Here is a 17,437-nt window from a genome sequence, read left to right as displayed (position 1 = left end):
TTCCACTCAGCCTTGCCCTCAGAGTGTGTGTGCTGCTGCAGTGGGTGTGCATGGCCTCCTTAGCTCTGCTGGGAGAGATCCTTCTTCCCTGCCGCTAAGTCAGCCCAGGCAGAAGGGAGAGGACATCAGGATGTGCCTTAGCACATCTGCCACATGCACTGACAGCCACAGAACACACGGGGGTGCAAGGAGACCGATTCCAGAGCCACTTAGCAAGGCTGCTTTTCTAATTATATCTGCCAGTTTTCTCAAATAAGTGTTTCACTGCAGCATACCAGGAGGAATATATGGGATTCCTCTTGTTGAATTGCAACTGCAATTCAACTTCCTCAGTTTCCCTTGCTTATGGTGGAGGTTGGTACCATTCCAAATCACTGTTAGAGATCATGTTGGTCAGATCCTATTTAGCCTTGTAAAGAAGACATGACTTGACACTTCATAGCATCAGGCTAATATTTTTGTAATTAAGAAGTGCCTTAAAGATACGCTGATTTTTAGACCACGGGACTAGAGTTTCCAGTATTCTGTGAACTCACGTCACCTACTCTCTGTAAACCAAGGATCTAGATGATGTTCTAAGCTCATCAGAAGCTGCAGCACAAAACATGCCAGGGTGTTTAACCTGACATGCACAGTAGTGTTGGCTAAGTAGAGTTCATTAATGGAAGGTGTAATGAGATGAAAAATTCCAGTCAAGACACAATCTCAGAGCCCTTTTTGTCCATGTGGGGCAAAAAAGATGCAATTTAGTCATTGGCCAGAGTCTTCTCCTGGAAATCCAACGAGATTGTCTCAAAGTGGCTCTTTGATGCTTTTCTTGGTGCAGAGAACCCAACTTAAGTTAAAGTTGCATGTTCTGGCTGAGCCAATCCAAGAGCATGGCTCTACTGAAAAGGCAAGATCCCGCTCTCTCCCCTGTTCTTTCCCCTCCCAGCTGCTTAGTCTTCCCCTGTCTTCAACTGGCTTTACTTTCTCTCTGACTCTTTGGTGAGTGTCTTCTACTTGCTAACCTGGCAAGGTGAGGGAATAGATTTCCTTCTTTGAACAGTGGTGAGCTCATATCATTGAATCCTTCCTTAGCATCAAGTGTTGCATTGCACAAGACTGTTTGAGTGCCATTAGAGGGGATGAACCCATGCCTAGGAGATACCACTGTGGAATTCTTTTTTTTTTTTTTTTGTATGTGTGTGTACATGTGACAAAGACCATCATTTGCACATGGTTAGAAAAAGTTGGAAAGTGTTTTTTTCTGAGGGTGCATGGAGCTCTTGGGATTCTCTCAAACAGACATGAATTTGTAGAGTCATCGATATCCCACATGCCTTGTTTCTGGAATAACTGAGTACACCATGCCTTAATGAATGAGTGTTCAGTTCTGTGTGCTCAGAAGCGACACTAAAAAGTAAATGTCTTGCTTATATCATCGGTCCAGTCTCCTGCTTTTCCTTGTCTCTTAGAAGCAACTGGGAGTTGTTACAGCCAGTAGATCAGGAAGAAAAAGTGAAGGTGTTGATCAAAACCTGTAAATAGTTTTATCAGGAGAAATGTGGTGCTGGCTCTCGGCAGTGGCATTAATCCTGTGAGACTGGGCTGTGAAGTGTGCGAAGTGGAGATGTGTTTTGTAAGATCTGATGGTTTTGCGCTTGTAATCACATTTGTGGGAGGCTGGGAACTGTCAGTGACCTGTGCACTCTCCAAATGGATAAAAGGCTCTGCTCAGGGTTAAAAATGTTGCCTGCAGTAAATTTTAGTTTTCTACTGGAGAGAATAATTTGACTGCTCCTTTGCTTTCAGCCTTAACGCAGCACCTACTCCAGCTTGTGGCAGCATTAGCAATTTGAAAGGCACCCCGGTGGCTACTCCCTGCACTCCTCGGCGTCTGAGTTTGGCCGAATCCTTCACGAACCTCCGGGAATCCACGACAACAATGAGCACGTCCCTGGGGCTGGTGTGGCTGCTGAAGGAAAGGGGCATCTCAGCAGCAGTGTACAATCCACAGAGCTGGGACAGAGCCAGCAGGAGCACCCTGCTGAACACGTACTCCCCGAAAATGGCGATCATTCCTTCCACTCCCCCAAACTCACCCATGCAGACACCTTCTTCTTCCCCTCCATCTTTTGAGTTCAAGTGCACCAGCCCACCTTATGACAACTTCTTGGCTTCAAAACCTGCTAGTTCAATCTTGAAGGAGGTGAGGAATAAAAAGAACATCAGGAACAGTGAGAGCCAAACTGACGTGTCTGTTTCCAACCTTAATCTTGTGGACAAAGTCAGGAGGTTTGGTATTGCCAAAGTTGTGAGTTCAGGGCAAAAGTCAGCTCCTCCTTTAACTGATGACCAGGGACCTCTTCTCTGTGGGGCACAGGGACCCGTGAGGGCCCTTGTTCCTGGAGGCCTGGCACCAGACGGTCTCCCCTTGGGCTGCCCTGCCGTGACCAGTGCCATTGGGGGCATCCAGCTGAACAGTGGCATCCGAAGGAACCGGAGCTTCCCCACCATGGTGGGTTCCAGCATGCAGATGAAAGGCCCAACATCGCTCACCTCGGGGATCCTCATGGGAACCAAGCTCCCGAAGCAAACTAGCTTACGATGAAGGACTTTATTTTTACAGCTAATCTTTTTAAATGAAAATACTCAGATTCTTTCTCCAATCTCTCTTTCCCCCACCACCCCTTCATTGCCTCTTGAGTTTGACAAATCAACTTTGTGCCTAATGGGAGAAATGTGTAAACTTTGTATAAAATGTGTAAATATGTACCAGATCTATTGTAACTAATTGGATTATTTTACTGTTCAATTGAGTGCAAAAGGCTCTATGTTATGATTGCTGTATTAAGGTTAACTTGCTAACCTTTTGAAAAGGTGGTTTTTTTTTTTTAAGATGCACTGAAAAAAACAAAAGAGCAAAACCAACAAAAAATAACTTGACTAGAAAAACGTGAATTCTGTAGCTAGCCTGAGTCAAAGGTGCATGGGAAGCTATTGAATGTGTTATGTGAGACCTCTCATTACATCACTTGAAGCATGGGAGCATTTGTGCTTCATTAAATACTGAAAAAAGCACTCAGTTTAACATGTGGTAGTTTTAATTTTGCCTCTGTAGATGAGTTGAGCTGAGTTATTGGAGTGCCTGGCTATTATGCCTGAATGGGTGAATTTTTTTTTTTTTTTCCTGTTCTGTATTTGCCTCTTCCTCAAGATTATAAACTTGAACTAATACTGTGTTGAGGTCAGCAGGCCCACTGGGTACCTGGAATATCAATGTATTCCTACCACCGCTGTTTCCTTTGGCACACTTACACTCTGTGCAACTTCTTTTTTTTGTCATTTGTTTTGTTTTGTTTTGTTCTTCAATGCTGCACTGGATTGTGGAAGGGAAAATACTTTACTATGTGTTGCTGCCACTGAAACATGCTTTGTCAGTGTGCCCAAAGAAAACAGTTTTCACAACTTGTGAGGTAAACGTGGCAGTGACTTCCTAGAAGTCCAAGTTGCGGAACAGATCGACAGATAAGAATGTTATAAAAGAACATGTAGCAAAACCAGTATTAGGAAAAGGTGAGTCCTTGAAACCTCAGCAGAGAACCACAGAAAACATTTAGTAACAGAATGGTACAGGCAGGAAAGAGCAACTTGCAGCCCTCATGCTGATCTTTGTGTTTCATGCATGTTGAAGACAGTGGCCTTGTAAGCAGGATGAGAATATTCTCCACTCATTTTCTGTTTTCTTTTTTCAGAGAAACCTTTTTTATCTGAAGTCAGACCTTAGTGCAGGTAAAAATAGGGGAAATGCTTTATTTTAGCCATGTTTTTAAAATGAAAAAAATACCTGCCATACAAACATATAACCCACTGCTTTTTCAGAAAGGAAACATAAGACCTCACGCAACCTTTAGCTGCCAGGCAATCCGAATTATATCACAATTTTTTCTCTGTTTCTCCCAACTCTGCTGAGTGCTTGTAGAAGGAATTTAAATACCTTGGAACTGGAACAGACTGGAGGGAGCTTGTTTCTAGAGCAGAGCTCAGACATAAATATTTTTTGGGAGAGGGGATGGGGAGGAGCAAAGCAGGGAGGGTTTAGCATCCACTTTCTTTTCTTTGCACTTCTTGTGGCATCTAAAATCAAGCTCCCCGTTTGTTACCATTGTCACACTACATGTAATTGCCGTGCATTGCCATGTGTACCAGACTGTTACTAAATTATTAGCACTGATAATTTCTTGTATAAATGAAACTGTCTTTTAGTCTTTGTGGCGAGAGATAGGTGGGTGGTTTGTTTTTTTCTGAATGACGTAGTTACTGCAGTAGTGCTATGGACACTAAGGATATTTTTTGAGAAAGAAAAAAAACACATTGGTCAGTTACAGCATGTGTTTGAAGACTTCTATTTATTCTATGAACTTACAATGTTTTAGTAAAATGCCATCAGCTCTGTGTGCTGTTGTATGTGTGCACTTATTGCAAGTAAATTTAAGTATCTTTTTATTTGAATGTATCTTAAGCCAGTAGATAGAATAGCAGTTGATTCTGAAAAAAAGTCGTGGACTTCATAATGGACCATTTTATATACCCAGAGGAAGAAAGCAATACCATAAGAGAACTTAAAGTGTAGAAGTTAATCATGCAATCGGGAAGTATTATTTAGCCTTTAAATAAGCTGTAGGAGCTGTCCACCCACCAGAGAAAGCAACTGTAACACTTCAGAATGGTGAAATTTAATTTTTTCTTCACTAATATCAATAAAATAACAGAAAAGTTGCATTGTCATGTGTTATTCAACTTTTTCTCTGTTCTTTTAAAGTGATACATCTTCCACCTTGATCCCTTGCTCTCATCTTAGCAAAATGAGAGGCCATCCTTTGTTTTTTTGAATTCTTAGACACAGAACTGTTTCAAAAGTTTTCGGATTTTAATCTTGCTGAAATCAGTGAAACTTGAGTCAAAAGAAAAAAGCAAATGCACTTTTTGATTTTTTAATTTGAGTTGTGAGAAATGCAGAATTGGATGTTGTGTGGTTTCTGTATTTTGAGGAGGAGAGGAGTTTGCACTCTCCTGCCTAATACAGTGCAAAACATGTAGTAACAAAATGTGAAAGTACAGAATAAGGAGGAAACATCCTGTATTTTTCAAAAGAGACAAGACTGAGGTCTGTTGTTAGCCAATATCTTTGTTACTGAGGGAGGGAACATTATAGTGATTAAACATCAGGCAGTGAGAAGCTCAAAAAGACCTGTACATGTGGTGAAAGCTAAGTAATGGAAAAAGCTCCTTGGAGGAGGGAATAATCAGGCAGTTACTCTTAGAAAGATTAGACACCCTCATTGAGGAGAAGGATGTGTGTGTGTGTGTATGAGGTGGAGAGGGAAATAAAAGCATTTGTATCACTTACTTGCTACAGAGAGAAAGTGGGATAGCAGTAATGCCAAAATAAACTCATGGAGGGCTTGCATTAGTGTGACGCAGTGCCCTACGCCAGCTGTGAGAGGCTGATGTCAGGGGCACAGCCAGGGCCTGTCAGTGAGTACAGACACTCATCCTTCCTCTCTGCCCAGCTCTGAGCATGGGGGAAGCTGGTGGTCAGAAAGTTAATGGTTAACGGGAGGGATCCAGGGAGGATAAGCACTGTGCATCCAGCCCTCCTTGCCTGGTAGCAGGATGAGTTAAGCAAGTGCCAGTCCAGGGAAGGTGAGAGCACAGAGTCTGAGATGCACAGAAGAGAGAGTGTTGAAATAGTGCTCCACCCTTGCAATATTCAGCTAGCTCAGAAACTTTTCTGGATGCATCTTCACTTCTGGTAATTCTCCTCTGACAGCTGGGTTGGAGGGGAGAGGAAGATAAGGTGTTGAGGATTGTGTCTTTAAGACTGGGCTATGGACGCATAGGGAAGGGATAGGCTGTGGCATGTTCTTTGGAGAGCCAAGACTGGCTAAAAAAGCCTTTTGAGACTCTTCCCTCTTCCTTTTACATGTATCGTAAGTATCAGATGGCCCCCCACCATACTGCTGTTGTGCACGGAGGTTTAAGAGTTCCTCCCAACTCCCTGGACACATTTACTGGCAGCTCTCTACATTTAATTGAAAAGTCCAGCAATGCTGGTGAGATATGTCCTGCCTTCCCTTGGTGCAGACAGCATCTGCTGCCCGTGGCTTGTATTCATAGTGAAGAATTAGCCTTGTTCAGCTGTGCTACCACATCTCACTGGGTGCTGTTCAGACCTGCTTCAATTCACTTAACAAGCCAACTGAACTACAGAATGGTAAGGAAAATAAAAGTCCTGAAAGTTACTGATGCTTAGCAATGTCCTTGGCTATAATGTAGGCAGTGGGCTTTCATGTGAGAATGGCCTACACTTGAGAAGCCACTAATGTTTGTATTTAAAAGATGACAGAGATTTTTGTCCTGCTGAAATAGATTTCAAGCTGTGCTGAATCCAATTGCTGTTCAATTGACACAGGTACTTTGAGATGATTAAAGCTTTAACAAGCACACAGGCAGTTTTTTCCTTTCTTTAAGGGAATTTTAATGAACTTAGGGGATACAAAAATTGAACACACAGGGAAGCTTTTTACTGCTCTGCTGGGACATTGAAACGTTCACCTTGTTTGACTTGCAAATTCCTCTGCTCAAGCCTCGGAGAGGGGAGTGCCTGGTCTGCTGTCAGGCTTGCTGAAATGTGCACAGCTGGGCTGCAGCTGGGAACATCTGACTGGGGCATGTTGCCAGCCCACACACAGCAAGGATGAAGCAGCTGGGGATGCATCAAAGCTGAGGAGGGTAGGATCCACATGTGTTCCTGAATGAAATACCAGGGGAGATGAGACTGTTCAGGGTCAGGTGCATTGAGGTTTCCCTCACATGCTGCCCCAGCTCCCAGGCAGAGCTGCCCCCTCCCCAGGCATGGGTGCTCCCTCTCTCTTGCCTGGGTTTCCCCTCATTCCCACAAGGAGCACCTGCTGTTTCCACCCTCTTTGCACAGCTGCTGTATGCACAGCTCTGCACAAGCAGAACCACAAGCTTTTCCCCAATAATTTATGTGGAGTTTGCAGTAAGCTGCTCCGTTCACGGAGATTTGCCCAGCACCTGTTTTGAAATAATAAAGCTGGAACAGAACTAGTTGAATAAAGCTCATGGAGAAAATAAACAGCCTTTAAATGCAAGAAGGTATTGATTTGCTGTTTTGCCAATGTAAATTTAGCACCTATGCACCTGCTTTCATAAAGATGAATTTGGATAAAGCTGAATTAAATGTCAAGAGAGTTGGCAGTGCCAGGAGTCTCACATCCCAGACAGCACCAGGAGGATGTGCCAATGCACTGCTGGGTGTGCTGTAATCTGCGGGGCACTTCTCAGCCCAAAACCTTTGCTGGATGCAAGGAGCTCCTACCCAGCTGCAGAGCCTCCGTCTCTGAGGCTGCTGTTTCCCTTGGGTTAAAACAGAGCAACCTAAAGAGTGGCTTCACTAATGCCATAGGATAAGGGTTGCACCTACCAGGGCTGCATGACTTTCCCAGGTTTGCTGGCTCCCCTGTTTAGCTCAAATTAGCACCTCCAGGTCACCTGGGAGCTGAACGGTGTCTCAGCAGCCTTTACAACCCTTTCCCATCTGGAGAATTTCTTCTGTTCCCAGAGGAGCAGGTGATGGATGTTTTTATGATGAGGATAATGTTGCTGAGCTGCTTATAGCCAGCTGCTAACAGCCAGCTCCCTTTTGCCTTGAGGAACAGCACTGTATCCCAGAGTCACAGTCCCTCTTGCAGTTGCCCCCATACTTCTTTACTCTTAACACTCACTCCTGTCAGTCAGGTGGTGAAATCATTTTTGTGTGTCAGGCAAAGATGCCCCTGTCCTGGGGGAGTGGTGTAGAGAAGCTGCCAAACCCATCGACTGACTGCACTGAGGGCTGTGTGCTTTCAGAGACATCTTCAGAGACCTTCAGAAGAGAGGAAGGGGAAAGAACATCTTTGTTTCTCCATCCATCTGCCTGTAGGAAATGAGACAAAGGAGAAAAACAAAAGGTTGGGGTTTTTCCTAATGACAGAATTCTGCAATAATAAGGCTTGATTTGTGACATCACCCACTCCCAGCCCCTCCTGTAATATTACAGTATTACATCCTTCATCAGTGTAAGCCAGGGATGAAAACATTTAAAAATATTTCTTGAATGTTCCTGACATTAATTTAAAAGATAGCAAAACAGAAACTGAGTTTTCTCCCAAGTAGTTTTAAAGAAACATCACTTCGGTGGGAAATGTTTAAATATATGCATTTTTAGATTTATTTGTATTTTCCTCAGTTTAAAAAAAAATTATTAATTGGTTTTAATCTCTTGTTTGAAAGTTTTGGGAAAAATAGGCACTTTGGACTCTTTTGCTGTGAGCAATAACCAAAACCAAGGAGAGAATTCAGGTGATTTGGGATTCATTATGCTTGGAAAGGAACCTAAAAAAAGCCAGACTAGGTGGCTTGGAAACTGGTTGACTGGGAGAAGCTTGAGAGGAAGAAAAGCAGAAAAGCATTTCCATGTTTTCTAGATGAGATCCACAAAAAGAAAAAAAAAAAAAAGGTATTTGGTGTTACTAGAGAAGAAAACTCCCTGTTACTGTTTACTGAAGTCTCCCTTTCACTGCAGATTCTGCAGTGCTGTTTGCTCCCCTAGCTGGGAACAGCTCCTCAAAGTGTTTTTGTGCTCAGCCCTTGGCACAACCGTTTTGGTTTGTTTCCCAGTCTTCTTGGTTTTGGTAGAATTTTGGTTTAGTGCAACTATTTTCTATGTATTGTTTTCTATGCTTTGTGTTTGCCTATTAACTGCTGTAGAAATTGCTGCCTCTTTCCTTTGGCAAGCACCTGCTTTCCTGTGTGTGACAAATATTTTCCTTTTTGTCATAGTGCACACGTTAGGGAGAAACTCTGTGAATTATGCAATGCAAAACTCACCTTCTTTTCAATTTAGGGCATTCCTTAGATGTGAGATCCAGCTGCTGAAGGAGACCCAGGAGCTGCAGGGATGTTGGTTACCCGTGGTGGAGGAAGAAAGTGCAAGTAAAAGACTTTATTTCAGCCTGCCCACAGGCAGACAGGAATGACTGCAGGATCTGCAGGGTGCTGGTTTTGCACAAGCTGGGATCACTGCCCAGCTCTGAACTTGGAGCCCTCTGCCCTGCTCTGAGCCAGGTGAGAGCTGGGCAGAACCTCCCTCCTCCTCTCCACATTGGTGGGCAATAGCCAGCTCACACAGCCTCTGTGATACTTGGGAGCCACCCCTTTCCTTTAAGGATACTGTGACTAGACTGCTCCAATACGTCTCCCTCTCAGGATCACCTTCTGCTCTGTTCAGGAACCTGTCCTCACCCCCTCCCAAATGAATGCTTGGCTCACCACACAGCAGAGAATGCTCTGTTTATTCTGTGATTTGCAGCCATCAGCAGAACTTTCACATTGAGTTCACAACATAAAACAAATAAGCCAGGAAGATGAAACATGTTGGTATCATTCCTCTTTTTCACTGTTTTAGTAGTATTGGCTATTCACTGCAAACATGTGGGCTCAGTGTTTAACTCAGTCCTTTGCAAGTAGGGTCACCATGAAAATAGCTGTCTTTTCTGGCAGTATTGAGCTGCTGTGTTTATACCTGGACAAGTCCCCTAGAGTTCAAAGCTATGGGAACTGACACAAGGTTTCTCTGAAAAGTGGATAATCTGTCTGACTACTCAACCTATGGAATATATTTACATTGCCAAATGAAGGCATTATCCTGCCTCTCTTTATAGTAAAACACCCAGCAACATGCAGTGACAGGACAAGGACAATAAGTGAAATCATTTTAATATAGTATTAATGTATGAGAAACCACAAAAGAAAGAAAACGTTTTCTGGAAAATTCTGCATATGTATATATTGCATTGTATAGTCTTACAGACAAACTTATGTCAAATACATGATTTTAAATACTTTAAAACACTGATTTGAAGAGGACAACAAATTGATTTATCTCTTTTTGTAGAGACATGGGAGTGTGATTTTTTTTCCTTGTTGCTATAATTTGGTGTTCTTCACGAAGAATACTCATATTCTTCAGCACTGCGGCGTCCAAAATCCATCCAGCCCATGTAGTCTCTGTCATTTATCCTGTGAGTAGGATCAATGCTCTGTACCCTGTTTCCCATAACTGAGAATCTTCCAGTGGAACCTAAGGAAAAAGCATTTGGGAGAGCAGAGAGTAAGAGGACACATTCTCTGGGTTCACCCGTGTTCTGATCTGGCTTGTGCTCATTAGCAGATGTCTGCAATAGTTGAAATGGACCTAATACCAGCCATGTAACACCAGTGTCCTGTCATTGGGGAAAACATCAGTAGAAGCCTTACATGTAATGTTCTGAAAGTGCCTTGGATTTTTTCAGTGCAATATAAATAGATTATTTTCTACCTCCTGCTGCAGGAACATTCTCCTCCTGTCTAACAGGAAGGAATATGGATAGATTTTTCCTTCTTCCCTCCTATTTTACTAGAGAGAGAGAGGGAGAGACCAAACCATTTCTCACTATTCCTGTAAAGGCCCATGTTTGCTTGCTCGTACTGGGAGAGCTGCTCTAGATGCAAAATAGCTCTTCTTGAGAGCAGGCTCAAGCCTGAGACGCTGCAGTCCTGTGTTGCTTAGAAAGACATTAACATAAGTACAGGAGCTCTTACAGTGCAAATTCAGTAACAAGCAGGGTAGAGTTATGAATCCTAGGTTTTGGGAATAATCCTGAAATGGAGAGAGTTGTGTCTGGAGTTCACAGTTAGAGATACCTATTGCTGGAATTATACAGGGCTTTCTACAATGTCAGCGCCTTTTTCATTGCTTATCCAAAGCCTTCATAATTCTTTTTACAGCAGGGTTGGATGCTGATTTCTGATCTTGATTTATCCTTTCTATATGCCTTGCTTAAGGCATCAAAGACACACAGACTATTTGCCAGGAGAGTTTATGCTTTAAAAAAAGGACTGCAATCCTCTGCTTTCACATAGTGTACCTATGTACCTTTTAGGTACATAGTGTACCTAAAAAATACAGGGAAAGGTAAATTACTTTTCTCTGTACTCCCTGAAAACAGACAAACTTGATATATATCAATAATTAGATGGAGTTAAGCTTTGAGGGAGGAAGGAACAGATTTAATATATTAGTATTCAATGCAGACTGAGGCTTGAGGAATATTTGAATTGATCAAAAAGGAAAAGGAGCCCAAATTAAATACCATATATCCAAATCTACAAAATTGCCTTGCTTTCAGTTTCTTGTGTTTTGAAGAAACCCTTGTTGACTCTGTGCTTTTATATTTCAAGGTCTTCCTCATGTAATGCTTTATAATGAACGTGACCCAGTAAAACAAGAAGCAACTGCATTGCTTTGTTAGTGGTTGCAGGGAGTTAAAGATACACACACACACAAAAGCCATGCTTAAGACATTTATCTAGAACAAAATGACAAAAAAATTAATTTTCTCTAGAATAGAATGTCATTAAATGCTCAAACCCCATGAAGTTCACATCCATAATTCAAAAGTTGTAATTAAGTTAATGACAACAGCTCCTTAGCACAATAACCAGGCAGGGCTCAGGCAGCGCAGAACCCTCACTCAGATGTTGGTGCTTAAAAGGCTTCTGAGCCTGACATGACCTGTGGGCTGTAAAGGCTCCCCTGGTGCCACTACTCTCTGGCCTCTCAAGGGCTCCTTAGGGGACATTAAATGTGCCTGTCACTGGCTTGAGAGCTACAACATCTCTTCTGCATGGTGCCAGATTCAAGCTGAAAGCCCATAGATGAACGTAATTGAAAGCTTGGGTCACAAATTTCCCAAGAGTGCCTTAATTACCTTTCCTCAACCCACCAGAGATGTTGTGTGAGTATTGCAGAATAAGTGTATGACAAACATATTCACAGTTGTAGCAGTTCAGCTACAAGGCTCTCATCAATCCCTAAGCCCTTGAGAGAACTTAACTCAGTGTTTTAACTGGAAATACTTTACAAAACCAGCCTTCCTATTAATCATGAGGGCAAACGCCACTACTGGTGAGAGCTAACACTAACAAAAGCCCAGACTCTCTTTCCCCCTAGATGGAATTTTCCAGTGAGTATTATGGTTTAGACAGGTTAGAAGTGACTAAAAGAGTAGATGTGAGTGTTCTACAGAGATTTCTGAAGTACTGCCCAGAGTCTTCACATTAAATAAGAATATGTTTTGATGGGAACACTGTATGTATGTTTTAAATGAAGTAAATACTGTTTGTCCCATGAACCTTCTCTCCTGTAAGCAGCAATTACATCTACAAATGAGAGTTCAGCTAGCCTAGTCGCATCACAAGAATCCCATCATCTGCTTCCAGACACTTTTTAGAGTTAATTATATATGTCAATAACACATATGCAGGAAATTGTCCCTCATATTAATATTTACAGAAAAAGACATCTTAAATCCAAAGGGTTTTTTTTTTTTTTGCTTTTTCTGGTTAATCTATTTGGAAATGTCAGCCACATATTTAAGGAAATATAATGGTACATAAACTAGAAGATGTTCTGTTTCCATGTGGGTGGGCAACAATGACTATGGTGGGGAAAGGTAACGAGGATTCTGCTTTACAGACTCCTGCAATAACATGCTTATTCAGTAACAGCCTTAAGTGTAGCACTGAGTTGTGGAATTTCACATCTGAATTATCTTTCCATTAAATTGCATGAACAGCTAGAAGAAGTTCCTTAATGGATATCGTGCAAATTGCTGACATGAGATGAAATCTTTCAGGCACTATTGAAAGTGATTCATTTTTCTGTTGTTTCTAATTTGGCTGTGTTCTGAGTACACAAAGGAGAGTGTATGGCTGCATATGTAATGCAAAAAAACACATGTGGCATCTCTTAATTGCAGACCACCCTCACAGATAGCATAGGGCTTTGCCTAGCATAGAGGTCAGCAGGGAAGCTGTCAAGAGGGGAGGGTTAAATGGTCTGCATTACATGGAGAAAGTTCTTACTTACATAAAGTGAACTTTATCCTAAGCACAGTCTGGGGCTGGCTGTGATTTAGTTTCTCAATGTCTGTATGCCAAGGTAATCCTAATCCTAATTACTCTCTTCCCTTGAAGCCCTGTTTCCTTCTTAGATGTCTTTTTTTCTGTGTAGTACAGGGCACAGGCTGGAGTGAACCTTTCATGAGTAAACAAAATTTCTGTAGTGGCTCTCACTGAGGCTGGCAGCCAGAAGGCCACAGCAATTAGGCTGCCCATGGTGTTACTCTATTGAGACACAGAGCAGTACAGAGATGAGACAGATCAAAAGGAAAAATGTTGTCTTGGGGAAGTTTCAGTGGCCAATGATTTTGAGCCATCATTTTTACTGGCAGCAGAGTTGGCATACTTTTCTATCAATGTAAAATATATTCTGTAAGGTGTCAACAGGGATAGCTTTACTCTTTCTCTTATGTAATACAATTGTTTCCTCAAGTGACTAATAAATCTCATTATAAGAATGCCCTGTAATCCCATTGCTCTACTGATTCTTCTTGTCCTTGTTACACTGTGCCATGGAGGTTTTAAGTAACAGCAAGATTGTGTTCCCAGGCTGTCCGAGACCAAAAACCTACCAGGAATTGACATATGTTGAAGAAAATATGCTTTTACTTATCATTGCTTTTAATTATTGCACTAATAAAGGTGAGTTCTGTGTTTTGAAAGCTTTCATGCTATTGTAATTTCCTCTGGGAACAAATACATGAAAAATCCAATACTCAGAATATTTCCCTGGTACAGGTATTTCTGGCTGAGGTGAGGCTAGCCATTCGGTCTGCATTTATCCTCAGAAAAGTTTTCCTGCTCTTCTAACTTTAAAAGAGGGAGGGAGTGAGGATTTTAACTAAATGAAAAACTTTTATGAAAACATAATTGCTTTATGTGACATACAACGTACTGAAAATACCACCATAGTAATAAGGCAATGAAAATAGTTAAAAATACAAGCTGGACTATAACCTGACAGGGAGGTGACATTTTCTCCAGTTATCTTTACATGACTCTCAGTCAGAGGCTGCTACAAATAAATCCTTTTTTTGGGAGGGGTCTGGGAAAGAGGATTTGGAATGCTCTCTACTTCAGAAATAACCAGACAAAATCTAAATCCTGTCTTCTCTAGGAAATTGTGTTAGATGATGACAGGGTTATCTCAACTCCTAGGTCCCCCCTCAGGAATTCCCACTGGCACAGAAGCAGGCAATAAGCAGTACCTTTTCTGGCTTGCTGGAGATACTTGGCCAGCAAAGCGCCGATGTTGGCTCTTTGGTCACTGCTGCCATCCAGCCGTGGCAGGGATTTCAGGGACCCAGCGGACGACGGGGCACGGATGTGCCGGTGAGGTTCTGTCAGGCTCTGCTCCAGCTCAGCAGGCAGAGGATTCCCATTGTGTGAGCCCAGAGCTTGCTGTCCGAAGGAGCTCACCGAGAGCACAGCAAGGAACACGCAGATGCATATCCCGCTGTACATTGCTGGGGAGAAAAGCGACAGTGGGCTGTTACATGGTCAGCTTTACTACGTTTTGTGCAGTCCCTAACCCCATCTTCGTTAGTGATGCTGGATTCCGAGCAAACCAGGCTTGTGTTGTTTTTTTTTTTTTTTTAATGTAGGGGACTGTGGGATCTGTCTTAAGTTGAAAAACACATATGTGCATAGCTAAATACCCTTGATAAAGACGAAGGTACAGGTAATTAATTTTGTTTCTTCCAGCCTAGTATGTGCTGCATCTCCCTGATCTACTCAATTCTTATATGCTTTTCTTTATTTGGAAGCTGTATTTCATAAAAACTTAAGGAATATGAATCCATCTCTGTGAAAAAACGTGGGACTCAAACATTTCAGTATTTTGCTATTGCACTAAACCCTGCTGTTATTACAGATACTCAGTTTTGACAAGTTCTATGAAGAGCCTTTATTCTACCAACCTTCATTGATTTGAACTTTAGTGTTCAAGAGGTTTCATCTCATCATACACAAAAAAGAAAAAACCAAAAACTTGTCCCAATGAAAGAAAAACCAAAATCTAACATTCCTCCCCCAAAGGTCTTGATCTAATAGCAGGAGTGGTGAAAGCTGATTAGTTAAAATATGGAAGAAACAAAGTGCAACTTAATAGTCTTCTTCATATTAAACAGAGAATTTAGATTTCTACTGCTTCCTTAAATGTGTATTAAGCAAAACAATGTTGGTTTACTAAATCATTTTATCACATAAGCTGAAACAGTATTTTTTCCTGGAAACAGAAATTACTCGCAATTCTTAGAAGAAACAAGCTACCTAGTACTTCATGCTATGGGAGTAATTTTCACTTATAAATACCCACGAATTATCTCAGCTATGTGAGATTTTTTGAACCTCTTAAGTTCTTCAACAGTACACTTAACCTTTTAATTTTTGAAGGGGATAAAATTAAGTTTATTTGCCCAACACATACACTAGATTGAAATAATTCACAGTATGTAAGACATGGGGGTTTTAAAACATTCTTAGGAGATGAATGAAGAAAGTTGAAATGTCACTCCGGTGTGGTTATTGGTGATGTACCCATCTGTGTTTGGGTACATAGAAACCGAAGGTGCATTGCATCCTTCAAATGCCCCGAGTCCTGTATTTTTTACACACACACACATAAATATATATATATATACACATATCTAAGTATTCATGTCCTTGCTACAGTCTCCAAAGCCAACATCTCACCACTGCTGGCCGGTTCCTTTCCCAGCGGAGGGGAGCCCCGCTCGCCGCTCGCCGCTCGCCGCATCCCGCACCCCGCGCTGGTGTCCGCCCGGCTGCCCGCGCTTGCCGGAATTCTTCTCCGGCGGGAAGCGTTTCCTCCGGCACAGAGCGGGATGCCCTCCGAGCCGCCTCACAGGTAAGAGCCAGGCAGCCCCATTTCCTTTCCCTCCCCACCCTCGGCAGTGGTGCCGTCAGAAGACGGTGACAGGTGCTCCCTACCTTTCCGCTGCGCTTTTCCAAGGTCCCACTCGAGTTGGGAGCGGTGAGTCCCGTGTGTGCCCAAGCAGGGAAGTCGGGGGAGACTCAGCCTGGGCCCCTTAAATAGCGGCGGGCACCGCGGCGGTGTTTACACATCTCTGACGCATCCGGGGCCCCCGCCCGCTCAGCCCCCCGCTGCCACCTCCCCCCGCCCCGCGGACCGGCACCGGGGGTGTGTGCGCTTCACGGGGCGAGCGGGGCTCCTTCCCGCCCTCCTTCCCGCCCTCCTTCCCTGCCGCCGGCCGGCGCCGCTGGTTGCGGAGGTGTGCGGGCTCCGCGGGGCTGGCCCTGCCCCACGGGCCGGCCCCCGACGGGCGCTCCCGGCTCTCTCCGGAGGGCAGCGCTCAGCTGGGCACGAAGGAGCTGGAAGCCCCCGCTGGCTTGTAGCTGGGCACTTAAAATGCTCCTGACCGGGGGTATGCCCACATCTCCTGCCCGGGCGAGAGGCTCCAGGTGCCCTCAGCATCGGCAGCTCCGGCCGTCGGGAGTCGCCCGCAGGCGGGAGGGCTCGTCCTGGCCGCGCTTACCGGCGGTGGCAGGTGCGGGGTCTGGGGCGTTGGGTTCCATTCTCTGCTGCCTCCTGTGACCTGAGCCCGGGGACACAAATGGCTCCATCCTCCCATTCCTCTCCTAGGCTCCCCCGAACATCTGCTCGGGAAGACGGGACACTCATTTTATTTAAAAAGCAAAGTAAAGTATGAAGCCATGGACGATCCCCCTAGAAAGCCATAGATGGAGATGCCTTCGGCGTGGGCTCCCCCTCACTGACCGCAGAACTACCAGAGCTTCCCCCGGCCGCTGCGGGGACCGCCGCCCCCTCCCGCGCCCTCGGCCGGGCCGGTGCCGCCCTGAGGCGATGTCCGCCAGGTGTCCGCAGCAGCCCCGGACACTCTCCCGCCGTCCCGCCTCCTGCTTTTCGGGGGATGGAGAAAGTGCCCTCAAGCTCGGGCCGCCCGGGCTGCCACGCTGAGGCCGCAGACGGACGGGCAGGGCTGGCTGGGGCAGCCGTGCCATACCACCCAAAACTCTCCGCAGCCCATCCGCCGGGAGCAGCCGCTCCTCGGACCCAGCTGGGCTCAGGCGTCATTGTGCCGAATCTGTGTCTTCAAGTTTACAGTTTGGAGGCAAGCGAGTGCGCAGGTTGCTTTTCCCTCTCCAGGAAGGGAGCCGGGAAGCCCCGAGACACCGAAGCTCCCCTGGGAGCCGCCTGTGCTGAGCGGACCGCGAGGGGGTGCGGAGCGCCGGCCGGGGCCGTGCCCAAGGGCAGCTGAGAGGGCTCCATCCCGCCAAGGCAGGGCACGGGGGGGCCGTGCGAGCTCTTAACCTCTTAACCCGGGGCTCCTGGGGGAGAGCCGCGCTGCTTCCCCATCCTGTTCCCCCCGCCGGCCCTGCCTCG

The 17,437-nt window shown here is 44.5% G+C and overlaps 2 protein-coding genes across 7 annotated transcripts in view; one reads left to right on the top strand and one right to left on the bottom strand.

Annotated features, from left to right (window-relative positions):
- The window catches only part of TRAK1 (trafficking kinesin protein 1), a 127,227-nt gene extending 122,457 nt beyond the window's left edge, over positions 1 to 4,770 (top strand). For 5 of the 6 annotated variants that reach the window (XM_069007516.1, XM_069007514.1, XM_069007515.1 and 2 more), the window contains one exon: positions 1,795 to 4,770. In XM_069007516.1, coding sequence (XP_068863617.1) covers positions 1,795 to 2,593 — 799 coding nt within the window. In that variant the 3' untranslated portion in view covers positions 2,594 to 4,770. The remainder of the gene's footprint in view (positions 1 to 1,794) is intronic. The other variant, XM_069007518.1, reaches the window with a different exon arrangement.
- A 5,279-nt stretch (positions 4,771 to 10,049) lies between these two features.
- On the bottom strand, positions 10,050 to 16,092 carry CCK (cholecystokinin). The gene is made up of 3 exons (XM_069005854.1): positions 16,003 to 16,092; positions 14,259 to 14,516; positions 10,050 to 10,189 (listed from the first exon to the last, which is right to left on the bottom strand). Exons 2-3 carry the CDS (start codon positions 14,512 to 14,514, stop codon positions 10,053 to 10,055), a joined length of 393 nt encoding a protein of 130 aa, XP_068861955.1. The 5' UTR covers positions 14,515 to 14,516; positions 16,003 to 16,092; the 3' UTR covers positions 10,050 to 10,052.
- Positions 16,093 to 17,437: the final 1,345 nt, after the last annotated feature.

The sequence above is a fragment of the Aphelocoma coerulescens genome, chromosome 2 (assembly GCF_041296385.1).
Source record: "Aphelocoma coerulescens isolate FSJ_1873_10779 chromosome 2, UR_Acoe_1.0, whole genome shotgun sequence".
NCBI classification, from domain to species: Eukaryota; Metazoa; Chordata; class Aves; order Passeriformes; family Corvidae; genus Aphelocoma; species Aphelocoma coerulescens.
Note: the sequence above shows the minus strand (reverse complement) of the source record. Positions and strands in the feature narration are given on the sequence as shown.